Source organism: Mauremys reevesii, linkage group 14 (genome assembly GCF_016161935.1).
Source record: "Mauremys reevesii isolate NIE-2019 linkage group 14, ASM1616193v1, whole genome shotgun sequence".
In the NCBI taxonomy this organism is placed as follows: Eukaryota; Metazoa; Chordata; order Testudines; family Geoemydidae; genus Mauremys; species Mauremys reevesii.
In genome coordinates this window covers 14,239,692-14,264,477 of record NC_052636.1, presented here as the reverse complement: position 1 = coordinate 14,264,477, position 24,786 = coordinate 14,239,692, and the positions used below count along the sequence as shown (strand labels likewise).

Genomic DNA, 24,786 nt, shown 5'->3' with positions numbered 1-24,786 from the left:
GGGCAGCACCCCATTGCTCCTCCCTCCCAGACCCCAGAACGGGGGGAGGCAGACACCCCCCCCCAAGCACGTAGGGCACAGCTGTGGAAGGACTGTGCCCCCCCCCAATTCTGGAGCCAGGGGAGACCCAACCTCCTGGGGTGCCAGGGGAACCCAACTTGGGCTCCATGGGGGGGTCACCTCTAAGGAGGCACCCAGGGCATGTTGGGGGGTAACTACTGGGGGGGGGAAGAGTGGAGGGCGTGGGGGGGTAAACCTCACGAGGAGGCAGTTCTGCACTCGGGACCCCCCCCAGGCATGACACACACACACAGACACAGTTGAACTGGGTGGATGGCGCTTTATCAATCGGGCGGGGGGGGATGCTCCACAAAGAACCCCCCCCCTTTACACCCCACATTCAACTCCACCCCCCCCATGGCTCGGCCCCCCCCTCCCAGCCTTACATGGAAAAGCATCTTAAATAAAAACTTAAAAAAAAGTAACAGGGTGGGGTGGAGGGGGGAGCTGCCCCCCCCCGCCATCCCCACCCCCAAGGAAATTCACATTTCAACACCACCGACGGGTAATAAATAAGGGGGGGGGACAAAATAGGGCTGATTGGGGGGAGGGGAGCACTCTGGGGGCAGGAATGGAGAGCTGGCTGGGGGGGCAGGGAGGGAAGGGGGTGGGGGACAGTGATAGCCGGGGGGGGGGAGGGTCATTTAGTTGACATTTCCCCCCTCCAACCCCCGTAACCTGAGCAGGGGGCAGCTGTAAGTGCTAAAATTCACCCCCCTAAAATCCAGGGTAGGGGCACCCCCCCCCCCAACGGACAGCAGGAGAATCACTTCCCCCCCACTTCAAGGAGGGGGGAGTAACAGATAACGCCCCCATGCCCCATGGAGTAGTCCAACCCCCCTCCCCCCATAATTCACTCTAGTGCTCCCCCCTTGAAATGTTCAATGGGAAATCCCAGCCTAGGTCACAGCTGAACCCCTCCCCAGCATGAAAACATGGGGGGGGGGGCATGGAGGTATGTCTTCTATACCCCCCCCCAACTGAAGTGGTTTAGGGGGTCCCTCCCCTGCCGACATAGACCCCACAAAAAAATTAAGTCCTTTGTGGTTCAATAACCCCCAAAATCTCCCAGCATGCTACAGGTGCCCCCCCCCCCAATCAGTAGCATTTTCTATGTGCAAAAGACAGCTCTGGCCACCAGAGGGAGCTGTGTGTAGGGGGGGCTCCCCCCCCCAGGTTGAAAACAGTGTCAGACTCTTCGCCTCTTGTCCAAATTCTCCCCCCCCCGCACCCGCCCCCCAAGGCTGTGCCACAGGAGGGGGGGGGACCCTCCCCGAAAATGGCAGCTGCTTCTGCTGTCATGCCCCTCTGCTGGGCATCCGGAGAGGGGGCGCAGTCGTCCTCTGGAATCGGGGGGGGGGCACACAGCTGGAAGCCCCCCCCAGCCTCCGGCGCCCCCCGCTGGTCCATCCGGGGGGGGGGGGGGTCATTCCACACGCACCAGCAGGCCGCAGAGGACGGTGGCCCCCTTCTCCTTGGTGACCCACTCGAGCTCGGCGGGGCAGAAGCGGGGGTCCGGGGGGTCGGGGGCGCCGGCCGAGGGGGGGCCCGGCTTGTAGGAGCCGGGGCGCACGCACACCTGGAAGGCCACCTGGGCCCCGTGCTGCCGCTGAGACTTGGGGTCCCGGAATCTGCGCGGAGGGGGAAAAAAGAGAGGGGGGGGTCAGGGACCCGCCGCTGCCCCCCAACTCGCTGCCCCCCCCCCCGGTGGCGGGCGGCACTCACTGCACTTTGGTGGCGAAGGCCTCCAGGCCGGCGTAGCGCAGGGTGGGCGACAGCAGGACGCGGTGGGGCTCGGCCCCCCGGCCGGGGGAGCTGTTCTCCGGCTCGTGGTAGCCCCCGCCCTGGGGGTCCGCCTTGGCAGGCCGGCAGCTCAGGATGGACGCGCTGCCTGCGGGGGGGGGGGGGGGAGAGAAGGGGACAGCCAATCAGTGAGCCTGGATCAGGCCCCACCCCTGCAGGCCCCACCCCCCTCCCCCTGTGGGCGGAGTCTGGGGCCTGGAACCCATTGGGCCAGGGCCAGGGCTGGTGGGTTAGAGCGGGGGGTGGGGGCTGGGAGCCAGGACTCCTGGGTTCTCTCCCCGGCTCTGGGAGGGGAGTGGGGGTTGGTGGGTTAGAGCAGGGGGGCTGGGAGCCAGGACTCCTGGGTTCTCTCCCCGGCGCTGGGAGGGGAGTGGGGGCTGGTGGGTCAGAGCGGGGGCTGGGAGCCAGGACTCCTTGGTTCTTTCCCGGCTCTGGGAGGGGAGTGGGGGCTGGTGGGTCAGAGCAGGGGGGGCTGGGAGCCAGGACTCCTGGGTTCTCTCCTGGCTCTGGGAGGAGTGGGGCTGGTGGGTTGGAGCAGGGGCTGGGAGCCAGGACTCCTGGGTTCTCTCCCGGCTCTGGGAGGAGTGGGGCTGGTGGTTAGAGCAGGGGCTGGGAGCCAGGACTCCTGGGTTCTCTCCTGGCTCTGGGAGGAGTGGGGGCTGGTGGGTCAGAGCAGGGGCTGGGAGCCAGGATTCCTGGGTTCTCTCCCTGGCTCTGGGAGGGGAGTGGGGGCTGGTGGGTTAGAGCAGGGCGGGCTGGGAGCCAGGACTCCTGGGTTCTCTCCCCGGCTCTGGGAGGGGAGTGGGGGCTGGAGGTTAGAGCAGGGGAGGCTGGGAGCCAGGACTCCTGGGTTCTCTCCCCGGCTCTGGGAGGGGAGTGGGGCTGGTGGGTTAGAGCAGGGCGGGACTGAGAGCCAGGACTCCTGGGTTCTTTGCTTGGCTCCGGGAGGAGAGTGGGGGCAGGTGGGTCAGAGCAGAGGGGTCTGGGAGCCAGGACTCCTGGGTTCTCTCCCCGGCTCTGGGAGGGGAGTGGGGCTGGTGGGTCAGAGCAGGGGGGCCGGAAGGGGCGCAACGGGCTCGGTGCCGGGTCCCTCCTACCTGCCCCCAGCTCCCCTTGGTCCAGCATCCTCCGGACGGCCCCCACGCTGGTGCCGTGATAAGCCATGTGCCACTTCTTACAGGTGCTGGCCACCTCCAGCTGGGGGTTCACCCTGCCAGGGGGAAGGGGGAGGGTATCAGAGCCAGGAACCCCCCCCCATACCCCACATCCCCCCCCCGCCGCAGTCTGTTCCCAGCTAGACCCCCCCCACCCCAACCTCCCCCCCTGCCAGTCCGATCCCCCTCCCGGGTACCTGAGGTTGAAACGGCACCAGCCGAAGGGCAAAGCGTAGTCCCGGGGGGGGTCCCCCCGCTTGTAATAGGCCTCGTCCCCCCGCAGCTTGTGGCACGACTCGCAGTAGCAGAGGCTGAATTTAGGATCTTCCGCAAAGTAGTCGTCTGGGAGGGAAGGGGGGGGGCGAGTCAGGTGTTGGGGGGGGGAAGAGGGGAGCAGAGTCAGCTGTTGGGGGGGGAAGAGGGGAGCAGAGGCAGCCCCCCTTTTCCGTCCCCTCCTCGGGAGGAGAGCTGGCCCGAGCCTGAGGAATGGGGTGTTAACTCTGAACCCTAATGACAACGTCCACCATCCAGCTCCCGCACACGTTCGAAACCAGCCGGCCCCGTTCGGTCGGTAACACGGCGCCATCTGGGGGCGGGTTCCTGAGAAGCGGGGTGCCCCCCACCCCACCCCGCTGCCCCCGGAGAGGCGGCGCCCGGCTCACCTGGCAGCAGCAGGAGGTCCTTGAAGCGGGCGCAGAGGGCGTGATACTCGCAGGTCTTCATGGTGTTCGTGTCCACGGGGGGCGTCCAGCACACGCTCTCCTTAATGCCTGCCACAGAGAAAGAGGGTAGCCAGCCCCGCCCCTGCCCCACACGCCCCAGAGGGGAGGGCCCGGCCCCGCTCCCTCACCCGGGCAGATCCCGCCCCCCACCCAGCAGAGGGCAGCCGGGCTCCGTCACTCACCGTCCACCATGTCTGCCTTCTCCATGCCCCCCTGGGCGTGGGGGTCCGCGCTCTCCCCTCCCAGCGCCGGGGTGTCGTTCGTTACTATGGTAACCTGGGGGGACAAATGCACTGGTTGGGGGGGGAGCTGGGTGCCAGGACTCCTGGGTTCTCTCCCCGGCTCTGGGAGGGGAGTGCGGACTGGTGGGTTAGAGCAGTGGGGCTGGGAGCCAGGACTCCTGGGTTCTCTCCCCGGCTCTGGGAGGGGAGTGGGGGCTAGTGGTTAGAGCAGGGGGGGCTGGGAGCCAGGACTCCTGGGTTCTGTCCCCACTCTGGGAGGGGAGTGGGGACTGGTAGGTTGCAGTGGGGGCGCTGGGAGCCAGGACTCCTGGGTTCTCTCCCCAGCTCTGGGAGGGGAGTGGGGGCTGGTGGGTTAGAGCAGGGGTGGCTGGGAGCCAGGACTCCTGGGTTCTCTCCCTGGCTCTGGGAGGGGAGTGGGGGCTAGTGGGTTAGAGCAGGGGCTGGGAGCCAGGACTCCTGGGTTCTCTCCCGGCTCTGGGAGGGAGTGGGGCTGGTGGGTCAGAGCAGGGGCTGGGAGCCAGGACTCCTGGGTTCTCTCCCCGGCTCTGGGAGGGGAGTGGGGGCTGGTGGGTTAGAGCAGGGGGGCTGGGAGCCAGGACTCCTGGGTTCTCTCCCCGGCTCTGGGAGGGGAGTGGGGGCTGGTGGGTTAGAGCAGGGGGCTGGGAGCCAGGACTCCTGGGTTCTCTCCCTGGCTCTGGGAGGGGAGTGGGGGCTGGTGGGTCAGAGCAGGGGGGGCTGGGAGCCAGGACTCCTGGGTTCTCTCCCTGGCTCTGGGAGGGCAGTGGGGGCTGGCGGTTAGAGCAGTGGGGCTGGGTTCTCCCCCCCCGGGGGCGGGGCTCACCTGCTCGCACTGCCCGTAGAGGTCGACGAGCACGTAGCAGGGGCTGGGGATGTCCTGGGCGGCCACCCCCTGGTCCATCCCGTTGACGTAGAGGTGCAGGCAGCTGCTCGAGTCCACCAGCAGGCCCAGCACCGTCCCCTCGGGGCACGTGTCCAGATTGGGCCCGTAGTTCTCACAGATCTGGGGGGACGGACCACAGTGAGCCCCGGGCCCCATTCCCTGCCCCCCTGAGCCAGCCAGTCCCCGCCCTGGGGCCGGGGGGCAGCCGGCGCCCCTAGGGGCAGCCGGCGCCCCTGCCCCATTCCTTGCCCCTGAGCCAGCCAGTCCCCGCCCTGGGGCCGGGTGGGAGCCGGCCCCCAGAGGACAGGCCCCTGCCCCATTCCCTGCCCCTGAGCCAGCCAGTCCCGCCCTGGGGCCGGGTGGGAGCAGCGCCCCAGAGGGGACAGGCCCCTGCCCCATTCCCGCCCCTGAGCCAGCCAGTCCCGCCCTGGGGCCGGGGAGCAGCGCCCCTAGAGGACAGGCCCTGCCCCATTCCCGCCCCTGAACCAGCCAGTCCCGCCCGGGGGCCGAGGCAGCGCCCCCAGAGGGGCCGGGGGGCACTGGGCCCATCCCCACCTTGAGCGAGTTGTGGAAGACGGAGTCGCGCTGCAGCAGCCAGGCGCAGCGCTTGAGGGAGCAGGCCGTGGCGGGGAAGTTGAGGCGCTCGGGCGAGGTGCCGATGACGCCCAGGGACAGGGACGACGTCCACTGGGGGTTCAGGAAGTCGATCTGAACCTGGGAAACGGGGGGGGGGGGGGGGAAACGTGGGAGAACAACCATGATGCCATTGGAGAGGAAGTGATGTCAGAAGCCACCGGGACCCACCTCCCATGGGGCCCTGAAGGGTACCACCCTGTGCGAGGTCACATCCCCATCATGACATCACACATGCCATACACGGACAGGAGCAGAATCAACATCCTCCCTATCACGACATCACATCCTCCCCCGACAGGAAGTAGCAGGCCCTATAGCCACCTCCATCATGACATCACATCCTCCCCTGACAGGAAGTAGCAGGCCCTATAGCCTCCTCCATCATGACATCACATCCTCCCCTGACAGGAAGTAGCAGGCCCTACACTTGCTCACATCATAACATTGTATCCTTCCTCAACAGGAAGTAGCAAGCCCTATACCCACCCCCATCATGACATCACATCCTCCCCCGACAGGAAGTAGCAGACCCTACAGCCACCTCCATCATGACATCACATCCTCCCCCAACCGGAAGTAGCAGGCCCTCCTCCCTCCCCGAACATGTCACATCCTCCCCCATAATGACATCACATCCTCCCCTGACAGGAAGTAGCAGGCCCTACACTTGCTCGCATCATAACATTGTATCCTCCCCTGACAGGAAGTAGCAGACCCTACAGCCACCTCCATCATGACATCACATCCTCCCCCTACAGGAAGTAGCAGGCCCTATAGCCTTCTCCCTCATGACATCACATCCTCCCCTGACAGGAAGTAGCAGGCCCTACATTTGCTCACATCATAACATTGTATCCTCGCCCGACAGGAAGTAGCAGACCCTATAGCCACCTCCATCATGACATCACATCCTCCCCTGACAGGAAGTAGCAGACCCTACAGCCACCTCCATCATGACATCACATCCTCCCCCTACAGGAAGTAGCAGACCCTACAGCCACCTCCATCATGACATCACATCCTCCCCTGACAGGAAGTAGCAGACCCTACAGCCACCTCCATCATGACATCACATCCTCCCCCGACAGGAAGTAGCAGACCCTACAGCCACCTCCATCATGACATCACATCCTCCCCCCAGGGGCAGGAGGGGGGCCAGGGCCCCACCTGGAACAGCTGGCCCTGGGGCAGGGGCTGGGCGATGACCACGATGCCCTGGTTGTAGCTGGCCACGCGGGTGGCCGTCAGGTTGCCGTTGGACAGCAGGATGTTCTTGCCGTGGTTCTCCAGGAACTCCATGGCGGCCGGCGGCACGGGGGCCTCGTTCTCACACTGCAGCCAAGGGGAGGGGAAGGGGGTCACTCCCCAGCTCGAGACGGTGCCCCCTAGAGGGGACAGGCCCCTGCCCCATTCCCCACCCCCTGAGCCAGCCAGTCCCTGCCCTGGGGCCGGGTGGGATCTGGCGCCCCAGAGGACAGGCCCTGCCCCATTCCCGCCCCTGAGCCAGCCAGTCCCTGCCCTGGGGCCGGGTGGGATCTGGCGCCCCAGAGGACAGGCCCCTGCCCCATTCCCCGCCCCTCTGAGCCAGCCAGTCCCCGCCCAGGGGCCGGGTGGGAGCGGGCGCCCCTAGAGGACAGGCCCTGCCCCATTCCCGCCCCTGAGCCAGCCAGTCCCGCCCTGGGGCCGGGTGGGAGCAGCGCCCCTAGAGGACGGGCCCCTGCCCCATTCCCGAGCCAGCCAGTCCCGCCCTGGGGCCGGGTGGGAGCAGCGCCCCAGAGGACAGGCCCCTGCCCGCTCCCGCCCCTGAGCCAGCCAGTCCCGCCCTGGGGCCGGGTGAGCAGCGCCCCAGAGGACAGGCCCCTGCCCGCTCCCGCCCCTGAGCCAGCCAGTCCCCGCCCTGGGGCCGGGGGGGAGCCGGCGCCCCCTAGAGGGGACAGGCCCCTGCCCCATTCCCCGCCCCCCTGAGCCAGCCAGTCCCCGCCCTGGGGCCGGGTGGGAGCTGGCGCCCCCTAGAGGGGACGGGCGGCATCTCATACTCTTCACACCGTGAGGCTGGAGCAGGGCTGGCGCCCCCTCAAGGCAAAGGGGCGACCTGCCCGTCTCCCAGCACTCACAGGTGTGGGCTCCTCCTCCTCCTCTTCCTCGCTGTACGTCTCGGAGGCGACTGACGGGGGCTTGGTGCCGTCCGGCTCCTCCAGCACCGTGGAGCTGACAATGGAGACCGCGGTGACGCGCCCGTACAGATCCAGCACCACGTAGACGTTCTGAGGACACAGGACATGGGGGGAGAGGGGAGGCTGGTGGGTTAGAGCAGGGGGAGCTGGGAGCCAGGACTCCTGGGTTCTCTCCCCGGCTCTGGGAGGGGAGCGGGGGCTGGTGGGTTAGCGCCGGGGGGGGCTGGGAGCCAGGACTCCTGGGTTCTCTCCCAGCCAGGACTCCTGGGTTCTCTCCCCGGCGCTGGGAGGGGAGTGGGGTCTAATGGTTAGAGCCGGGGGGCTGGGACTGTTGGGTTTATCCCACACTCCAGCGAGGTGGAACCCCTCAGCACCGGACACGGCAGGGACAGAGACGTCCGGTTGTGGGGAGGAAGTGATGGGGGACACTCCGGGAGCTCACGGGGCAGCGATTTCCTGTGACATCACATCACATTTCCCCCAAACAGGAAGGGGCGGGCCCTAACCCTCGCATGACATGACATCACATCTGCCCCCAGACAGGAAAAGGTGGGCCCTATGCCCCCCGATAAGATGACATCATCAAAGGGCAGACCAACACCCATGACATCACAACCCACCCCCGACAGAAAGAGGCAGACCGACGCCCATGACATCACAGTCCCCCCAAAAGGCAGCCCCCTTGGGGGCCGCTGGCTGCTGGGGTGGGGGACTGGAAGGGGGGAGGCTCCGACCCCTACCCAGCAGGGCTCCCGTGGGCTCTGCCCCCCAGCACCATTGGGCGGTTGGGGGTCCCAGCAAGGATTTACCTTGGCCACGCCGGTGGTGGCCGGCCCCATGTCCTCGCCGTCCACCAGGATGTGCATGGTGTCGTCCGCGCAGCGCTTCACCCCCACGCGGTTCCCCACCTGCCGGGAGGGGGGGCCTGGGTCAGAACCATGGTCCCACCGGCCCCACAACCCCTGCCCGCTCCCCGCCCCCCATCCGCACGCCCCCTGCCCACCCCACCCCCCACCACCTGACCGCTGGGCCCCCCCATCCGCACGCTCCCTGCCCAGTCCCCTCCCCCCAGCCCAGATTTCTGCCCCCAGCCCCGTGCCTCCCGCCACCCCTCAGGATCAGACCGCTGGAGCCCCATCCCCACGGCCCCACCTCAAACCAGATCTCTGGGCCCCCTCTGTCCACTCCTGCCACCCCACCCCGGACCAGACCACTGGGCCCCCAACCCCATGCCCCGGGACCAGACCACTCCCACCCAACACAGGATCAGACCACAGGGCCTCCCATCCGCACACCCCTGCCCATCCCCCGCCCGGGACCATACCACTGGGCCCCAAGCCCCTGTCCATCCCCCACATCCCCACCCACTCCCCAACCCTGAGACCAGACCACTGCCCCCGCCCCAGACCAGATCACTGGGCCCCTCCAGCTCCACATCTCTCCCCCCAATGGGCCTCTGCAGCCCTGCATTTCCTCTCCGATCCCCCCCAGGCCCCTGCCCACCCAGCCCCACAGCTCCCCCGGGCGCCGCTCACCCCCAGCCTCTCCAGCGAGCAGCCGTAGTTCTGCTTCTGCAGCTGGCCGTTGCGCCGCACCTCGGAGCCGGCCACCAGCCAGGTGGCCTTGGAGTGCAGCTCCGGCAGGGAGGCCGGCAGCCCCGTGGCCGCGTAGGGCACCTCGGAGGGCAGCAGCGTGGTCAGCCCCACGTGGAAGGAGCCCGACCACTTCTCGTCCAGCTCCTCGATCTTCACCTGCCGGGGGGGGGGGGGGGGTGCGCATGGGGCACAGGTCACCGAGCACGGAGGGGGAGGGATCCAGCCCCAAGGTCAGAGGTCACCGAGCAATGGCGGGGGACAGGGAGTCTGGCTCCAAGGGTCAGAGGTCACCAATCAACTGGGGAGGAGGGGAGAGAATCCGGCGCCAAAGGTCAGAGGTCTCCGAGCAATGGGGGGGAATTCAGCCCCAAGGGTCAAAGGTCACCAATCAACAGTGGGAGGGGGTAGATTTCAGCTCCAAGGGTCAGAGGTCACTGAGCAATGGGGGGGGGGGGGGACGGACACACGAGTGTGGCCCTCACCCCAGAGCCAGGCTGGGCACAGCGCCCCCTACTGACCCCAGGAGGAAGGCACCGGCTGTACCAGCCACCTTAGCTCAGACTCACCCCCTGCCCCGGCCATGGGGGCTGGGAGCAGCGATCTAGCTGGGGCCAGGCTACTCCCACTCTAGAGGGGCGGCGGGGGGGTGAGACCCCCACCCCCCACCCCAGCAGCAGATACCCCAGCCCGGGGGCGGGAAACTCACCTCAAACACCTCGTCGGCCTTCAGCTCCTTCATGCTGAAGACGATGCCGTGGCTGTAACCGGCCACGCGCACGGCCCGGCACCCGTTGTCCTGGAAGGCCACGTTCTTCCCGCAGCTGCTGTGGAAGCGGTGAGCCACGCCCGGCACGGGGGGGGGGGGGGGGAGAAGAGAGACGTGGCATCAACAGCTGGTGGGACGCTAAGGGGCGCTCTCCCCTAGTAGGCAGGGCTGGCTGCAGGGCGGCGCCAGGGGGCACTGTGGGGTAGGGAGCGGTGCAGGGGGGCGCTCTCCCCTGGCAGGCAGGGCTGGCCCCATGGGGTACTAGGGGTGCTGTGGGGCAGGGAGCGGGGGGGGTTTCAGCAGTGGGTGCTCTCCCCTGGCAGGCAGGGCTGGCCCCATGGCACTAGGGGGTGCTGTGGGGCAGGCTCCCTGGCAGGCAGGGCTGGCCACAGGGTGGTGCTAGGGGACGCTGTGGGGCAGGGAGGCGGGGAGGGGTTCAGCAGGGGGTGCTCTCTCCTGGCAGGCAGGACAAGCCCCATGGCACTAGGGGGCGCTGTGGGGCAGGGGCTCAGCAGGGGCGCTCTCCCCGGCAGGCCGGGTGGGGCTGCTACCGACAGGGGGCCCCCGAAGTCAGCACAGCGATGCAGCCAGCTCTGGGGCGGGGCTCTCACCTGGCGAGTGGATGGGGAAGGATTTCTCGGTGACGTTGCTGGTCGACAGGCTGTTATCCATGGGGCCCGTGGCGCTGGTGATGGACACCTGGACGCACTGGCCGTAGAGATCCACCACGGCGTACACCTCTGTGCCGCGCCGCCGGGGAGCAAAGGGTTAACTGGGCCGCAGCTGCGACAACACCCAGCTAGACTATTACCCCCCCCCCGCCCCCATCAGTCCAATGGATCCATCCAGTCTGGTATATTTCCACCCGCCCTTCCAATGAGCCCACCCACATCAGTATATTCTCCCCCTCCCGCCACAAGCCCAGTGGGCCCATCCAGGTCCCCCCATGCACACCAATGGGCCCATCCAGCCTATATAGCCTCCCGCCCTGGATCGGCCCAATGGTCCCCCCACGCAGACCAATGGGCCCATCCAGGTCCCCCCACGCAGACCAATGGGCCCATCCAGCCTATATATCCTCCCGCCCTGGATCAGCCCAATGGGCCCATCCCGTCCCCCCCCCCCCCGTGACCAATGGGCCCATACAGCCCAGTATATCCCCCCCCCCCAGATCAGTCCAATGATCCCATGCATGGGGGAACACACTAGGCTGGATCAGACCAATAGGCCCATCACTGCGGGGGAACACACCGGGCCAGGTCAGACCAAGAGGCCCATCGATGGGGGGGGAAACACAGTGGGCCGGATCAGACCAAGAGGCCCATCGCTGGGGGGGGGGGAAAACAGTGGGCCGGATCAGACCAAGAGGCCCATCGCTGGGGGGGGGGGAAAACAGTGGGCCGGATCAGACCAAGAGGCCCATCGCTGGGGGGGGAACACAGCAGGCCGGATCAGACCAAGATGCGCGTCCATGGGGGGAAACATTGGCCCAGATCAGACCAAAAGGCCCATTGCTGGGGGGGAACACAGCGGGCCGGATCAGACCAATGGGCCCATCACTGTGGGGGAACACACCGGGCCAGGTCAGACCAAGAGGCCCATTGCTGGGGGGCGGACACAGCGGGCTGGATCAGACCAAGAGGCCCATCGCTGGGGGGGGAACACAGCGGGCCGGATCAGACCAAGAGGCGCGTCCGTGGGGGGAAACATTGGCCCGGATCAGACCAAAAGGCCCATTGCTGAGGGGGGAACACAGCGGGCCGGATCAGACCAATGGGCCCATCTGTGCGGGGGTACACACCAGGCACACACCATTGCTGGGGGGGAACACAGCGGGCGGGATCAGACCTAGAGGCGTGTCCGTGGGGGGTACACACCGGGCCGGGTCAGACCAAGAGGCCCATTGCTGGGGGGGAACACAGCGGGCCGGATCAGACCTAGAGGCGTGTCCGTGGGGGGAACACAGCGGGCCGGATCAGACCAATGGGCCCATCTGTGCGGGGGTACACACCAGGCACACACCATTGCTGGGGGGGAACACAGCAGGCGGGATCAGACCTAGAGGCGTGTCCGTGGGGGGTACACACCGGGCCGGGTCAGACCAAGAGGCCCATTGCTGGGGGGGAACACAGCCGGATCAGACCAATGGGCCCATCTGTGCGGGGGTACACACCAGGCACACACCATTGCTGGGGGGGGAACACAGCGGGCCGGATCAGACCAAGAGGCCCATCGCTGCGGGGGGTGGGGAGGGGCCGGGGCGGGGCGGCTCACCCTTGGCGGGGGGCAGGCCGGAGCAGGCCACGCCCTGGTCCACGCCGTTGATGAAGTAGTGCAGGTCCCCCTTGGCCGTGCGCATCATGCCGATGCGGGAGCCCGTGGTCAGCGAGTCCAGGTCGCAGCCGTAGTTGTTGCGCATGGTGTTGCCGTCCTGCATGATGGCCGTGCCGCTGCAGGGGGGGGAAGGAAGGGGGGGGGGGGTCAGAAGGAGACACGGTCCCACGCCCCCACAGGAACCCAGGCGAGAGGTCCCCCCTCATATCCCAAGCCACAGCCCTGAACCCCCACATATCCCAGCTCCCCACCCCGAGACACGGCCCTGCCTCTCCTGTGGCTGCCCCCCCCCCACACACACCCCCTACTCCCCTCCCACACACACTCACCTAAGCATCCAGGTGTCGTAGTCGATGTCCGTCATAGTGTTGGGGAACTCCAGGTCTTCGGGCCGGATGGCCGTGACCCCTGCCCAAGGGAATCCGAGCCGTGAGGGGCTGGAAGGGGCCCGGAGAGGCCGCCCAGCTCCGCCGGGGGTGTACCCGGGCCTCCTGCCCCACCCCCCCAGATAACACACACTGCGGAATGGGCTCTGCCCTGCAATTCCCTCCCCCCGAGCGGCTTTTCGGCCATACGAGCCCCCCCGCTGGTTAGCCCCCGGTTGATTTTCCCATCCTAAGTGGGGGCCGGGCTGCTGGTCTTCCCTGAATTTCAAGTTGGCGAGGTCAGAAAAATTTGGCACGGTCCGTTCGACTTCTGATCCGGCCCCCGAACGCGGTGGAGACCCCTCCCGGCTCGGGGGCAGCCACGAATTCGGAAAATAGACTCGCCACAACGTTATCCAGGTGAGTCACCAGGTCTCAGTGCGATTTGCCCGGCGCTGAGATGCAGCCACCTCTGGGGCGGGGCGGCCGGTTACCCAGGGACCCCTCGCCCGGTGCTGAGACGCGGCCACCTCTGGGGCAGGGCAGCCGGTTACCCGGGGACCCCTCGCCCGGCGCCGAGACGCGGCCACCTCTGGGGCGGGGCGGCCGGTTACCCGGGGACCCCTCGCCCGGCGCCGAGATGCGCCCATCTCTGGGGCAGGGCGGCCGGTTACCCAGGGCCCCCTCGCCGGCGCCGAGATGCGGCCACCTCTGGGGCGGCGGCAGGGACCCCTCGCCCGGCGCTGAGATGCGGCCACATCTGGGGCGGGGCGGCCGGTAACCCGGGGACCCCTCGCCCGGCGCTGAGATGGGACAGGAAGTGAAACCGACCGCCACCCCCCAGTGGCGCTCTCCGGGTGGATGGGGAATTACGCCAGGGAAGTGGGCCCCCCAGTCTCTCACCCGCCTCGATCGAGCCGGACCAGCGATCCACCATCTTCTGGATGACGATCTCGAAGAGTTCCCCGTCCCGGAGGGCCCTGCGCGGGGAGAGGGGAGAGCCATGAAGCCCGGGGAGGGGGCAGGCCGGGGCGGGGAGGGGGGCGGGCGCAGGGCCACACACACCGACCGGTTGGAGATGACGATGGCGTCGTTGAACTCGCTGCGGCAGTTCTGGCGCAGCGCCGTGCGCCCGCCGTTGGTGATCACCGCGTTGGCGCCGTGCAGCTGGTGGAAGCGCAGGTCGGTCACCGAGGCCGCGGACGAGGGGCTGCTGGGCGACGGCTGGTGGTTGCCCTCCGACAGGTCGTCCGGCAGCGGGAGGAGATCTGGGGAAGCGAGGAGGGTGTTCCCGGGGTGCACAGGGGCTCCCGGCTCCCACGGACACCCCCCCGGGCACCAAGAGACAGGGTCCCGCCACCAGGTATATTCCAGCCCCCCCGGACCCCCCAGCACCCAGACATGTCCCCGTCCCTCTCCCACCCCCAGTTCTATGCCCTGGGAGCCCCCCCTCACTGAGACACCCCCCCCCCAATATCCCAACTCCTAGTGCCCCCAGCACCAAGACACGGCCCCCACCCTGCTATATCCCAGCCCTGGGACCCACCCCCCTCACTGAGACACGCCCACACCCTGCTATATCCCAGCCCTGGGACCCCCCCCCTCACTGAGACACGGCCCCCACCCTGCTATATCCCAGCCCTGGGACCCCCCCCCCTCACTGAGACACGGCCCCCACCCTGCTATATCCCAGCCCTGGGACCCCCAGCACCAAGACACGGCCCCCACCCTGCTATATCCCAGCCCTGGGACCCCCCCCTCACTGAGACACGGCCCCCACCCTGCTATATCCCAGCCCTGGGACCCCCCCCTCACTGAGACACGGCCCCCACCCTGCTATATCCCAGCCCTGGGACCCCCCAGCACCGAGACACGGCCCCCTCCCCCTCCCACCCCAGTTCTATCCCAGCCCTGGGACCCCAGCACTGAGACATGGTCCCATCCTGTCCCGCCCCATATCCCAGCCCCCAGGACGCCCCAGCACTGAGCCATGGTCCCATCCTGCCCCCGCCCCATATCCCAGCCCCGGCACCAAGACATGGCCCCCTCCCCTTCTATCCCAGCCCCCGGCTCACCGGCGTCGTCGAGGATGGTGGCCTGCGCCGCCTGCCCGTACAGATCCACCACGGCGTAGACGTTGGGCGGCACGTTCCAGGCGGCCGGCCCCTGCGCCACCCCGTTGACGAAGAAATGCAGCGTGCCGTCCTCCTTGCGAACCACGCCCACCGTGTCGCCCGCCTGGGGGGGGGGGCAGCAGAGCGGGTGAGGGCACTGCCCGGGGGCGTGTTTGGGGGGGGGGACGGGCTGCCCCCCCGCCCCGGCGCCCGACTCACCTTGAGCCGGTCCAGGTTGTGGCCGTATTCGTCCAGGATGGTGGTGCCGTTGTGCATAACCCCGTTGCCCGTCATCATCCAGGTGCCTGGGGGAGAGGGGACGGGGGGGGGGTTACCGGCGGCGCCCGGCCCAGTCACGCAGCTCGTTGTTAACCGGCGGAACTGCCTGCCGCAGGACCCGGGGACCGGCTCAGCCGCATGGAGCCGTCAGCAGCCTGCGAGGCACGACCACTAACCCCTCCCCACACCAGTCATCAGTTAAACCGGGGAACTACCCACCTGTCTGCCCTGGGGAGAGCTTAACCCGGGGAACTACCCGCCACAGGGTGCAGCCACCAACCCTCTGGGCAGCAGTTAACCCAGGGAACTACCCGCCACAGGACAGGTACTAGTCCACCTGGGGAGAGCTTAACCCGGGGAACTACCTGCCATAGGGTGCAGCCACCAGCCCTCTGGGCAGCAGTTAACCCAGGGAACTACCCGCAGCAGGGCACGGCTCCCAGCTCCTGCTCCAGCCACGAATTATCCCAGGAACTACCAGCTGCCAGCACCCCCAGCCGGCAATTAACCCCGGGAACTACCCACCAGTCGGCCCTGCGGAGAGATTAACCCGGGGAACTACCCGCCACAGGACAGGTACTAGTCCGCCCAGGGACAGTTTAACCCGGGGAACTACACGCCGCAGGGCACGGCTGCCAACTCCCGCTCCACTCACCAATTATCCCAGGAACTACCAGCTGCCAGCACCCCCAGCCGGCAATTAACCCGGGGAACTACCCGCCACAGGACAGGTACTAGTCCGCCTGGGGAGAGCTTAACCCAGGGAACTACCTGCCATAGGGTGCAGCCACCAGCCCTCTGGGCAGCAGTTAACCTGGGGAACTACCCGCCGCAGGGCACGGCTGCCAACTCCTGCTTCAGCCACAAATTATCCTGGAACTACCAGCTGCCAGCACCCCCCGTTGGCAATTAACCCGGGGAACTACCCACTGCAGGGTACGGCCGCCAGCCGCCGGGTGTTATCCCCCCTCCTGCCCCCGTGGGGCGCCCGGGCCCGGACCTGAGCGGAGGTTGGTCATGGTGGAGGGCAGCTGCAGGTAGGTGGGGTTGTGCGTGGTCACCCCGATCTCGATGGAGCCGGCCCACTTGTCCACCATCTTGTCGATCCGCACCTGGAAGACCTCGTTGTTACGCAGGGCCCGGTTGCTCAGGACGACCCCGTGGTTGAAGTCGTCCGTGGCGCTGGGGAAGAGAGACGGGTTAGCTCAGACACGAGCCTCCCACTCCGGCGCCGAGACGCGGCCACCTCTGGGGCGGGGCGGCCGGTTACCCAGGGACCCCTCGCCCGGCGCTGAGATGCAGCCACCTCTGGGGCGGGGCGGCCGGTTACCCAGGGACCCCTCGCCCGGCGCTGAGATGCGGCCACCTCTGGGGCGGGGCGGCCGGTTACCCGGGGACCCCTCACCCGGCGCTGAGATGCAGCCACCTCTGGGGCGGGGCGGCCGGTTACCCAGGGACCCCTCGCCCGGCGCTGAGACGCGGCCACCTCTGGGGCGGGGCGGCCGGTTACCCAGGGGCCCCTCGCCCGGCGCTGAGATGCAGCCACCTCTGGGGCGGGGCGGCCGGTGACCCAGGGACCCCTCGCCCGGCGCTGAGATGCGCCCACCGCTGGGGCGGGGCGGCCGGTTACCCGGGGACCCCTCGCCCAGCGCTGAAATGTGACCACCTCTGGGGCGGAGCGGCTGGTGCGGGACCCTCGCCCAGCACTGAGATGCGCCCACCTCTGGGGCTGGGCGGCCGGTGACCCAGGGACCCCTCGCCCGGCGCTGAGATGCAGCCACCTCTGGGGCGGGGCGGCCGGTGACCCAGGGACCCCTCGCCCAGCGCTGAGATACAGGCTACGCGATGGCCCCAGGCCCTGGCGGGGGCAGGCTGACACTCACTGCGGGCGGAGGGCCGTGCGCCCGTCGTGGATGATGGCTGCCTTCTGGCCGCAGTTGGCGTGGAAGAGCAGGCGCTCCGGCTCGGGTTCGCCCACCCCGCCGGCCTCCAGGGCGCGGCGCCCCACGTCCGGGGAGAGCGCCCGCATGATGGCGTTGTTCCGCCGCAGCCGGTCGCTGTGGTTGTGGTTGTGGACGATGGTGACCTTCACCGCCATGCCGTAGAGATCCACCACGCCGTACACCACCAGCGGGGTCAGGGTGGTAGCCACGCCTGCGGGGGGGCGGGGGAGAATCACACACCATGCAGCCACCTCTGGGGCAGGGCAGCTGGATACCCAGGGACCCCTCACCCAGCGCCGAGATGCAGCCACCTCTGGGGCGGGGCGGCCGGTTACCCGGGGACCCCTCGCTCGGTGCTGAGATGCGGCCACCTCTGGGGCGGGGCGGCCGGTTACCCAGTGACCCCTCACCCGGCGCTGAGATGCAGCCACCTCTGGGGCGGGGCGGCCGGTTACCCAGGGACCCCTCGCCCGGCGCTGAGATGCAGCCACCTCTGGGGCGGGGCGGCCGGTGACCCAGGGACCCCTCGCCCGGCGCTGAGATGCGCCCACCTCTGGGGCGGGGCGGCCGGTTACCCAGGGACCTGTCGCTCGGCGCTGAGATGCGCCCACCTCTGGGGCGGGGCGGCCGGTTACCCAGGGACCCCTCGCTCGGCGCTGAGATGCAGCCACCTCTGGGGCGGGGCGGCCGGATACCCAGGGACCCCTCGCTCGGCGCTGAGATGCAGCCACCTCTGGGGCGGGGCGGCCGGATACCCAGGGACCCCTCGCCCGGCGCTGAGATGCAGCCACCTCTGGGGCGGGGCGGCTAGTTATAACGGCCCCAGAGCAAACCCCGCCTGCCGGGGGAGAGCGCCCCCCGCTGCGCCCCCTACCTTGGTCAATGCCGTTGATGTAGAAGTGCAGAGCGTTGTTGGATTTCCGGGTCAGGCCAATGTGATCCCCCTCCTGTGGGGACGAGGGGGGGGGGCCGTTAGGGGGAGCTGCAGCCGAGGAACCCAATGAGGGGGTGAGGGCAGAGGTGGAGGGGGGCTAATGGGGGTACAGGGGGCCGGGTTCGCACATGAGGGGTGCAGGTGTACGGGGACCCCCTCACCCGCAGAGGGCTGGCGATGGGGTTTCGGGGGGCCCGCAGGGGGTGGCGATGGGGGGCTCGGGGGGTAGCTAGGAGGGTTTGGGGGGGACAGTGGGGGGGTCTCACCTGCAGCTCGTCCAGGCTGAATTCGCAGTATTCCCGCCGCGTCCCTTTGCCGTTGGTCAGGATCCCGCAGCCGCTCATCATGATCGTGCCTGGGGGGGGCCCTCCCGTCAGCCAATCAGCCGTGGGGACCCGCACCCCAGGGACACCCCCCACCCCATCCTGCTGGCCACGTCCCCCCCCCCGCCCCCGCCTATTCAGCTCCTTCTTCACCCCCCAAATTCAGCCACCAAAGGAGCTGCACAGGAGTGGAGAAACTGAGGCACAAACCGACACCGGGACCCGCCCCTCCCGGAGACGGGGATAGAACCCAGGCATCCTGGCTCGAACCCACAGAGCCGCCCCACCCCGAAGCCAGGAGAGAACCCAGGAGTCCTGGCTCCCAGCCTCCCCCCAGTTCTAACCACCTCCTCCCCCAGAAGCAGGGAGAGAACCCAGGCGTCCTGGCCCGCCCCCGCCGGCAGGTACCGGAGCGCAGGTTGGTCATGGTGGCGGGGTACTCCAGGCTGTTGGGGTTGTGGGTCGTCACCCCGATTTCGATGGAGCCCGACCACTTGTCCACCAGCTTGTCGATGCGGATCTATGGGGCGGCAAGGGGGGCGGGGGGGTCAGGGGACTCTCTGCTCCCCCAGCCAGCCCCCCGACCCCACCCCGCTGCTGTAGTTCACCCCCTCCGGGTGTACCCCAACTCCCTCCCCTCCTGCCCCAAGCCCCCTGGGTAATGCCGCTGCCCCCTCCCCAAGACTCACCCCCTGGGCACTCCTGGCCCCACAGCCTCACCCTGCCGCCCTCCTGCCTCATCCGTCCCCTGCATGCTCCCCTCCAGGGCACCCCCACATCGGCGGGTGCCCCCGTCCCCCCCACCACCACCACCTGTCACACAGCACCCTGCCCCCAATGCCCCAGTTCCCCATACGCCTTTAACATCTCAGAGCATCCTGTCCCCCATTCCCCAGTTCCCCGTACGCCCCCCAACATCTCAGAGCATCCTGCCCCCCATTCCCCAGTTCCCCGTATGCCCCCCAACATCTCAGAGCATCCTGCCCCCATTCCCCAGTTCCCGTCGCCCCAACATCTCAGAGCATCCTGCCCCCAATGCCCCAGTTCCCGTCGCCCCCAACATCTCAGAGCACCCTGCCCCAATGCCCCAGTTCCGTCGCCCCAACATCTCAGAGCATCCTGCCCCCCCATTCCCCAGGTCCCCGTACGCTCCCCCAACATCTCAGAGCATCCTGCCCCCCCAATGCCCCAGTTCCCGTCGCCCCCAACATCTCAGAGCACCCTGCCCCCATTCCCCAGTTCCCGTCGCCCCCAACATCTCAGAGCATCCTGCCGCCCCATTCCCCAGTTCCCGTCGCCCCAACATCTCAGAGCATCCTGCCCCCAATGCCCCAGTTCCCGTCGCCCCAACATCTCAGAGCATCCTGCCCCCATTGCCCCAGTTCCCGTCGCCCAACATCTCAGAGCATCCTGGCCCCCATTCCCCAGGTCCCGTCGCCCCCAACATCTCAGAGCACCCTGCCCCCATTGCCCCAGTTCCCGTCGCCCCAACATCTCAGAGCATCCTGCCCCCATTGCCCCCATTCCCGTCGCCCCAACATCTCAGAGCATCCTGCCCCCATTCCCCAGTTCCCGTCGCCCCAACATCTCAGAGCACCCTGCCCCCATTCCCCAGCCCCTATATCCCAACCCCCGACCCCATCCCAGTCCCACCCCAGCCGTAGAACATTTCATTGTCCAGTGGCTGGTTCCCCATGACCATGCCGCAGCCCCCAAGAACCCCACCCCAGCGTCGGGCTGGCCAGGACCCCATCCGCACCCCGTGTTCCCCAGCCCCCACCTCAAACACCTCATCATCATTCAGTGTCTGGCTGGCCACGACCCCGCCCCAGCCCCGTGTCCCCACCTCGAACATCTCGCCGTCCCGCAGCGGCCGGTGGGTCACGACCCGCCCGGCCCCCGGCCCCCACCGCGACCATCTCGCCGTCCCGCAGCGGCCGGTGGGTCACGACCCGTTCGGCCCCCGGCCCCACCTCGAACATCTCGCCGTCCCGCGGCGGTTGGTCGCCAACGCCCGTTGTTGAACTCGTCCAGGGGCCGGCGCCGCTCGGCCGTCTTGTTGCCGTTGCTCAGCTTGATGAGGGTCCCGCACTTCTCGTGGAAGAGCAGCGCGTCGTTGGAGGTCAGGGGGGCGCCCCCCCCGCCCGGGGGCCCCTCGCCGGCCGGCGGGGGGGGGCTGCCCAGGCTGACGCTCAGCAGGCTGCCGGTGTAGGCCGAGAGGACGGCGCTGCTCACCGCCTCCGACAGCTCCATGCCGGACACGCCTGGGGGGGGGACAGGAATCAGGGATGGACGGAAGGATGCAGGGGAGGGAGAACCAGGGACGGACGGACAGACGGGGGGGGGGAGGGGGAACCCGGGATGGATGGACGGACAGAGGTGGGGTGGGGGGGTGGAGAAGGGAACCAGGGACAGACAGACAGACATTGGAGGGGGAGGGAACCAGGGGACACACAGACAGACAGATGCAGAGGGGGAGGGGAGGGACCCAGGGGACGGACAGACAGATGTGGAGGGGGAGGGACCCAGGGGACGGACAGACAGATGCGGAGGGGGAGGGAACCAGGGGACAGACGGACAGATGTGGAGGGGAGGAACCAGGGGACGGACGGACAGATGTGGAGGGGGAGGGGGAGGGAACCAGGGGACGGACGGACAGATGTGGAGGGGGAGGGAACCAGGGGACGGACGGACAGATGTGGAGGGGGAGGGAACCAGGGGACAGACGGACAGATGTGGAGGGGAGGGAACCAGGGACGGACGGACAGATGTGGAGGAGGACCGAGGGACGGACGGACGGAGGAGGACCGGGGACGGACGGGTTAGGGACGGGCTCACGCTCAGGCGCCGGAGTCTCCCCGTCAAGCCCGCTGGGCCCATTTTTCCCCATGGCTAGGAGGAGGGGACCGGCCCCCCACAGCGGGGAAGTCCCGCCCCCCCCCCCCCCAGAGGGGACTGGCCGTCCCGCCCCCCAGAGGAGGGGGGTCAGCCCACAAGGGGAAGTCCCGCCCCCAGGCCAGGAGCCGGGGCCGGGCCAGCTGGGGTCTATTTGAAAGCCCGACCCGGCGTCGCCTCCTGCCCCGAACTCGACCCGGGCCCTAGCGCTCAATTCACGGGCGGGGCGGCCGCGCCCCTCTCCACGCCCCCCTCCCAGCCTGCCCAGCACCCCCGCTGGGAGCAGAGGCTTCTGGGTAACGGCCCGGCCCGGGGGCTGCACCGGCTCGCGCTGCGGGACGGGGGCGGGGGGGCCGGTCGGGGTCACTCACCGTTCTCAGACTCCAGGCTGTTGGGGAATTTATCCGGGCGGCTCTGGGGACGGGGCGGGGACGGGGCTGGGAAGAGAAACACGAGGAAGAGGAGGGAAGCCAGTTACACCCCTCGATCCCGACCTGCCGCCCCCCAGCGCTGCCCGCCCCCCACTCCCGCCCCCCCAGCTCTGCCGGTGCCCCTCACTCCCGACCCGCAGCCCCTGCCAGCCCAGCCCTGCCCCCCCAATGCTGCCAACGCCCCTCACTCCCGACCCACAGCCCCCCACAGTCCTGCCCCCCCAGCTCTGCCGGTGCCCCTCACTCCCGACCCGCAGCCCCTGCCAGCCCAGCCCTGCCCCCCCAATGCTGCCAACGCCCCTCACTCAGGACCCACAGCCTCCTGGCCGGAGAGGGGCAGAAGGGGGGAGCATTGGGGCCAGCCCTGGCTGCCGGGGGGGGCCCTGCCAAGGCACAGAAGTGGGGGGCACTGGGGGCCAAGGATGCGGAGGGACAGGCTGGAGCTCTGGGTAACCAGAACGGACCAGAGACACGGGAACCGGGTGGTCATCGGGGTTTCTCTGACCCTCTACTGCCGGGGAAATTTGTGCATCATTATAGAGATCCTGGCCGGCAGGTATTTTGCAAATAAATTACCGAAATAATTGAAATGGGTGCAAGTCCGCAGCGTTATTTTGACAAAACATTTGCAGGATTTTACCCTATCGGGCGCAGGATTTTTACCCTATCGGGCGCCGGATTTTTACCCTATCGGGCGCAGGATTTTACCCTATCGGGCGCAGGATTTTTACCCTATCGGGCGCAGGATTCACCCAGCAGCAACCTCTTAAGCAGAAGCGTCACCCCCCTGGGCACAACGGGGGCACGTTTAAGCGGCCGGGCGGCCTTCCAGGGCACCCGGCGCCCAGGAAACGAGCCAGACAGGACCCGGCCCTTCAGCCTGGCAACCGATGAAGGCAGCCCGGAGGTTCGGCTCCCCCGCCACAGCAGGGGGGACGTTGCGACCAGCCGGCATAAGGGGCGCAGAGGGGATCCCCCCAGGTCGCCAGCGAGGTCTCTGCAGCCAGCCAGAGACGCGCCGGGTCGGCCTAGCGCCGGCGAGACGTACGGCCGGGCGATACCGACGGGGTTTCGCGTCTACACTGAAAATGACGTTCTTCGAATCCGGGAGCGAACGCCGCCAGGCAGGAGAAAGCAGCCGCTGCTCTCTCTGTCCGGCCCCGGGGTCACCTCGGGAACGGCCCTTTGAGGGGGGGCAGCGGTGGGGAGGCTGGTTCTGGAGCGTCCAGCGGAGCGGACATTGGGGGACGTGGTGGGGGGGGACCGGAAAGGAGGAGGGGCGGTTCTGTGAACACCGGAGCGTCCAGCGGACACCCCGTGGGGACGGTGGTTTGGGGGGGGACCCGGAAAGGTCGGGGGGGACCCGGAAAGGAGGAGGGGGCCGGTTCTGTGAACACCGGAGCGTCCAGCGGACACCCCGCGGGGACGGTGGTTTGGGGGGGGACCCAGCAAGGTGGGGGGGGCGTTTCTGTGAACACCGGAGCGTCCAGCGGACACCCCGCGGGGGAGGTCGGGGAGGGCCCGTCGCCCCCCGGGAGCGAAAACAGCGGGGCCGGTTCCGTCGGCCGTGGAAATCGGGGGGCCGACCCGTCGCGGACACACACGGGGCACGTGTTAGTGGGGTGCCCCCGGGAAGCGTCCCCACACTCCGCCCCCCTCTCCCCCTCATACTGCCCCCAGTGGACCCCTCCACCCGCCCCACGCTCCGTCTTGGGCGGCGGGAAAAGGGGGGGGGGTGTGTGTCTCTACCTTCATCTCCCTCGGCGCCGTCCTCGGCCTCCTCCGGCTCGCCGGGCACCACGGTGACCTGGGTGCACTTGCCGTAGAGATCCACCACAGCCCAGACGCGGGGCGGGAGGCCGGTGGCGGCCACGCCGCAGTCCTGCCCGTTGACCCAGAGGCGCAGCTCGCCGGCGGCCGTGCGCTGGATGCCCACCCGGTCGCCCTCGCCCAGCTGGTCGAGGTCCTGGCCGTACTCCTCCAGGATGGAGCGCCCGTCCCGCAGCACGGAGCAGCCCGAGACGATCCACGAGCCGCCCTTCAGCCCCGTGGCGCTGCTGGGGAAGTCCAGGTGCTCGGGGTCCAGCGCCGTCACCCCGATCTCGATGGAGCCGCTCCACGAGTTCACCTGCGGCGGGGGGGACGGCGGGAGTCAGGGCCGGCCCCTCCGAGGGGCCCCCCCTTGCAGCCAGGGCTGGTCCCAATGCCCCCCCCTTTCTGCGCCTCGGCAGGGCCCCCCCCTTTGCAGCCAGGGCTGGTCCCAATGCCCCCCCCTTTCTGCGCCTCGGCAGGGCCCCTCGTTTCTAGCACTTGGTGGTTGAAGCCTCCCCCAAATCTCCCTGGCTCGGAGGGCTCCCCTCCCTCGAGGTGCTCGGCGGTCGATGCGCCCCCCCCCCCCCCGCTGGCCGGGCGGTGCTCGGCGCTGCGCACCTTGCGGTCGATGCGCCCCGCCCCCTCCCCCCGCGCTGGCCGGCCGGGCGGTGCTCGGCGCTGCGCCCCTGGCGGTCGATGCGCACGGCGAAGACGCGGCCCGGGCGCAGCGGCTCGCGGCTCAGCACCAGCCCGTGGTTGAACTCCTGGCCCGGCTGGGAGCGCGCGGCGCTGCGGCCCCCCGGCGCGAGCGTCACCAGCTTCCCCGTGCGCGGGTGCAGCGCCCCGCCCCCTCCCGGGCCCGACATCCCCCCGCCCGCCGGCCGCGCTTTACGGCCGCCGCCGCCGCCGCGCGGCTCTGCCCGGCCGCCGCCGCCGCTCCGCGCCCCGGCGCCGCGTTACGGCAGTGTCGCGAGTCCACTCCCACAGCGCCGCCGCTCCGCGCCCGCCGCGCTTTACGGCACGGTCGCGCTTTACGGCACCGAGGCCTCGCCTCTCCCACAGCGCCGCCACCGCGCTTTACGGCAGCGTCGCCGGTCCTCTCCCGCAGCGCCGCCGCCGCGCCTTACGGCAATGTCGCCGGTCCTCTCCCGCAGCGCCGCCGCGCTTTACGGCAGCGTCGCCGCTCCTCTCCCACAGCGCCGCCGTGTTTTACGGCAGTGTCCCTGGCCCTCTCCCACAGCGCCGCCGCTGCGCTTTACGGCAGCGAGGCCTCAACGCTCACACCGCGCCGCCGCGCTTTACG

The 24,786-nt window shown here is 68.8% G+C and overlaps 1 protein-coding gene across 1 annotated transcript; it reads right to left on the bottom strand.

The window, feature by feature from the left end:
- Positions 1-1,372: 1,372 nt before the first annotated feature.
- Positions 1,373-24,349, bottom strand: NEURL4 (neuralized E3 ubiquitin protein ligase 4). Its single transcript, XM_039499689.1, has 30 exons — positions 24,173-24,349; positions 23,421-23,802; positions 21,612-21,677; positions 20,363-20,609; positions 20,192-20,240; positions 18,754-18,865; positions 18,289-18,377; positions 17,963-18,035; positions 17,029-17,299; positions 16,146-16,327; positions 15,086-15,171; positions 14,828-14,990; positions 13,822-14,020; positions 13,656-13,732; positions 12,717-12,795; positions 12,328-12,503; positions 10,666-10,793; positions 9,994-10,140; positions 9,228-9,443; positions 8,502-8,600; positions 7,633-7,782; positions 6,686-6,850; positions 5,438-5,596; positions 4,823-5,002; positions 3,922-4,015; positions 3,680-3,787; positions 3,215-3,359; positions 2,961-3,073; positions 1,786-1,951; positions 1,373-1,691 (listed from the first exon to the last, which is right to left on the bottom strand). Exons 1-30 carry the CDS (start codon positions 24,347-24,349, stop codon positions 1,487-1,489), a joined length of 4,503 nt encoding a protein of 1,500 aa, XP_039355623.1. The 3' UTR covers positions 1,373-1,486.
- Positions 24,350-24,786: the final 437 nt, after the last annotated feature.

Coding starts and splice junctions, on each gene's coding strand:
- NEURL4 (XM_039499689.1), bottom strand. CDS start 24,349: ATGTCGGGCCCGGGAGGGGGCGGGGCGCTGCACCCGCGCACGGGGAAG. Junction 17,300..17,962: donor CATCAACGGCATTGACCAAG/GTAGGGGGCGCA, acceptor GCCCCCCCGCAG/GCGTGGCTACCACCCTGACC. Junction 7,783..8,501: donor CCACCACCGGCGTGGCCAAG/GTAAATCCTTGC, acceptor CTGTGTCCTCAG/AACGTCTACGTGGTGCTGGA.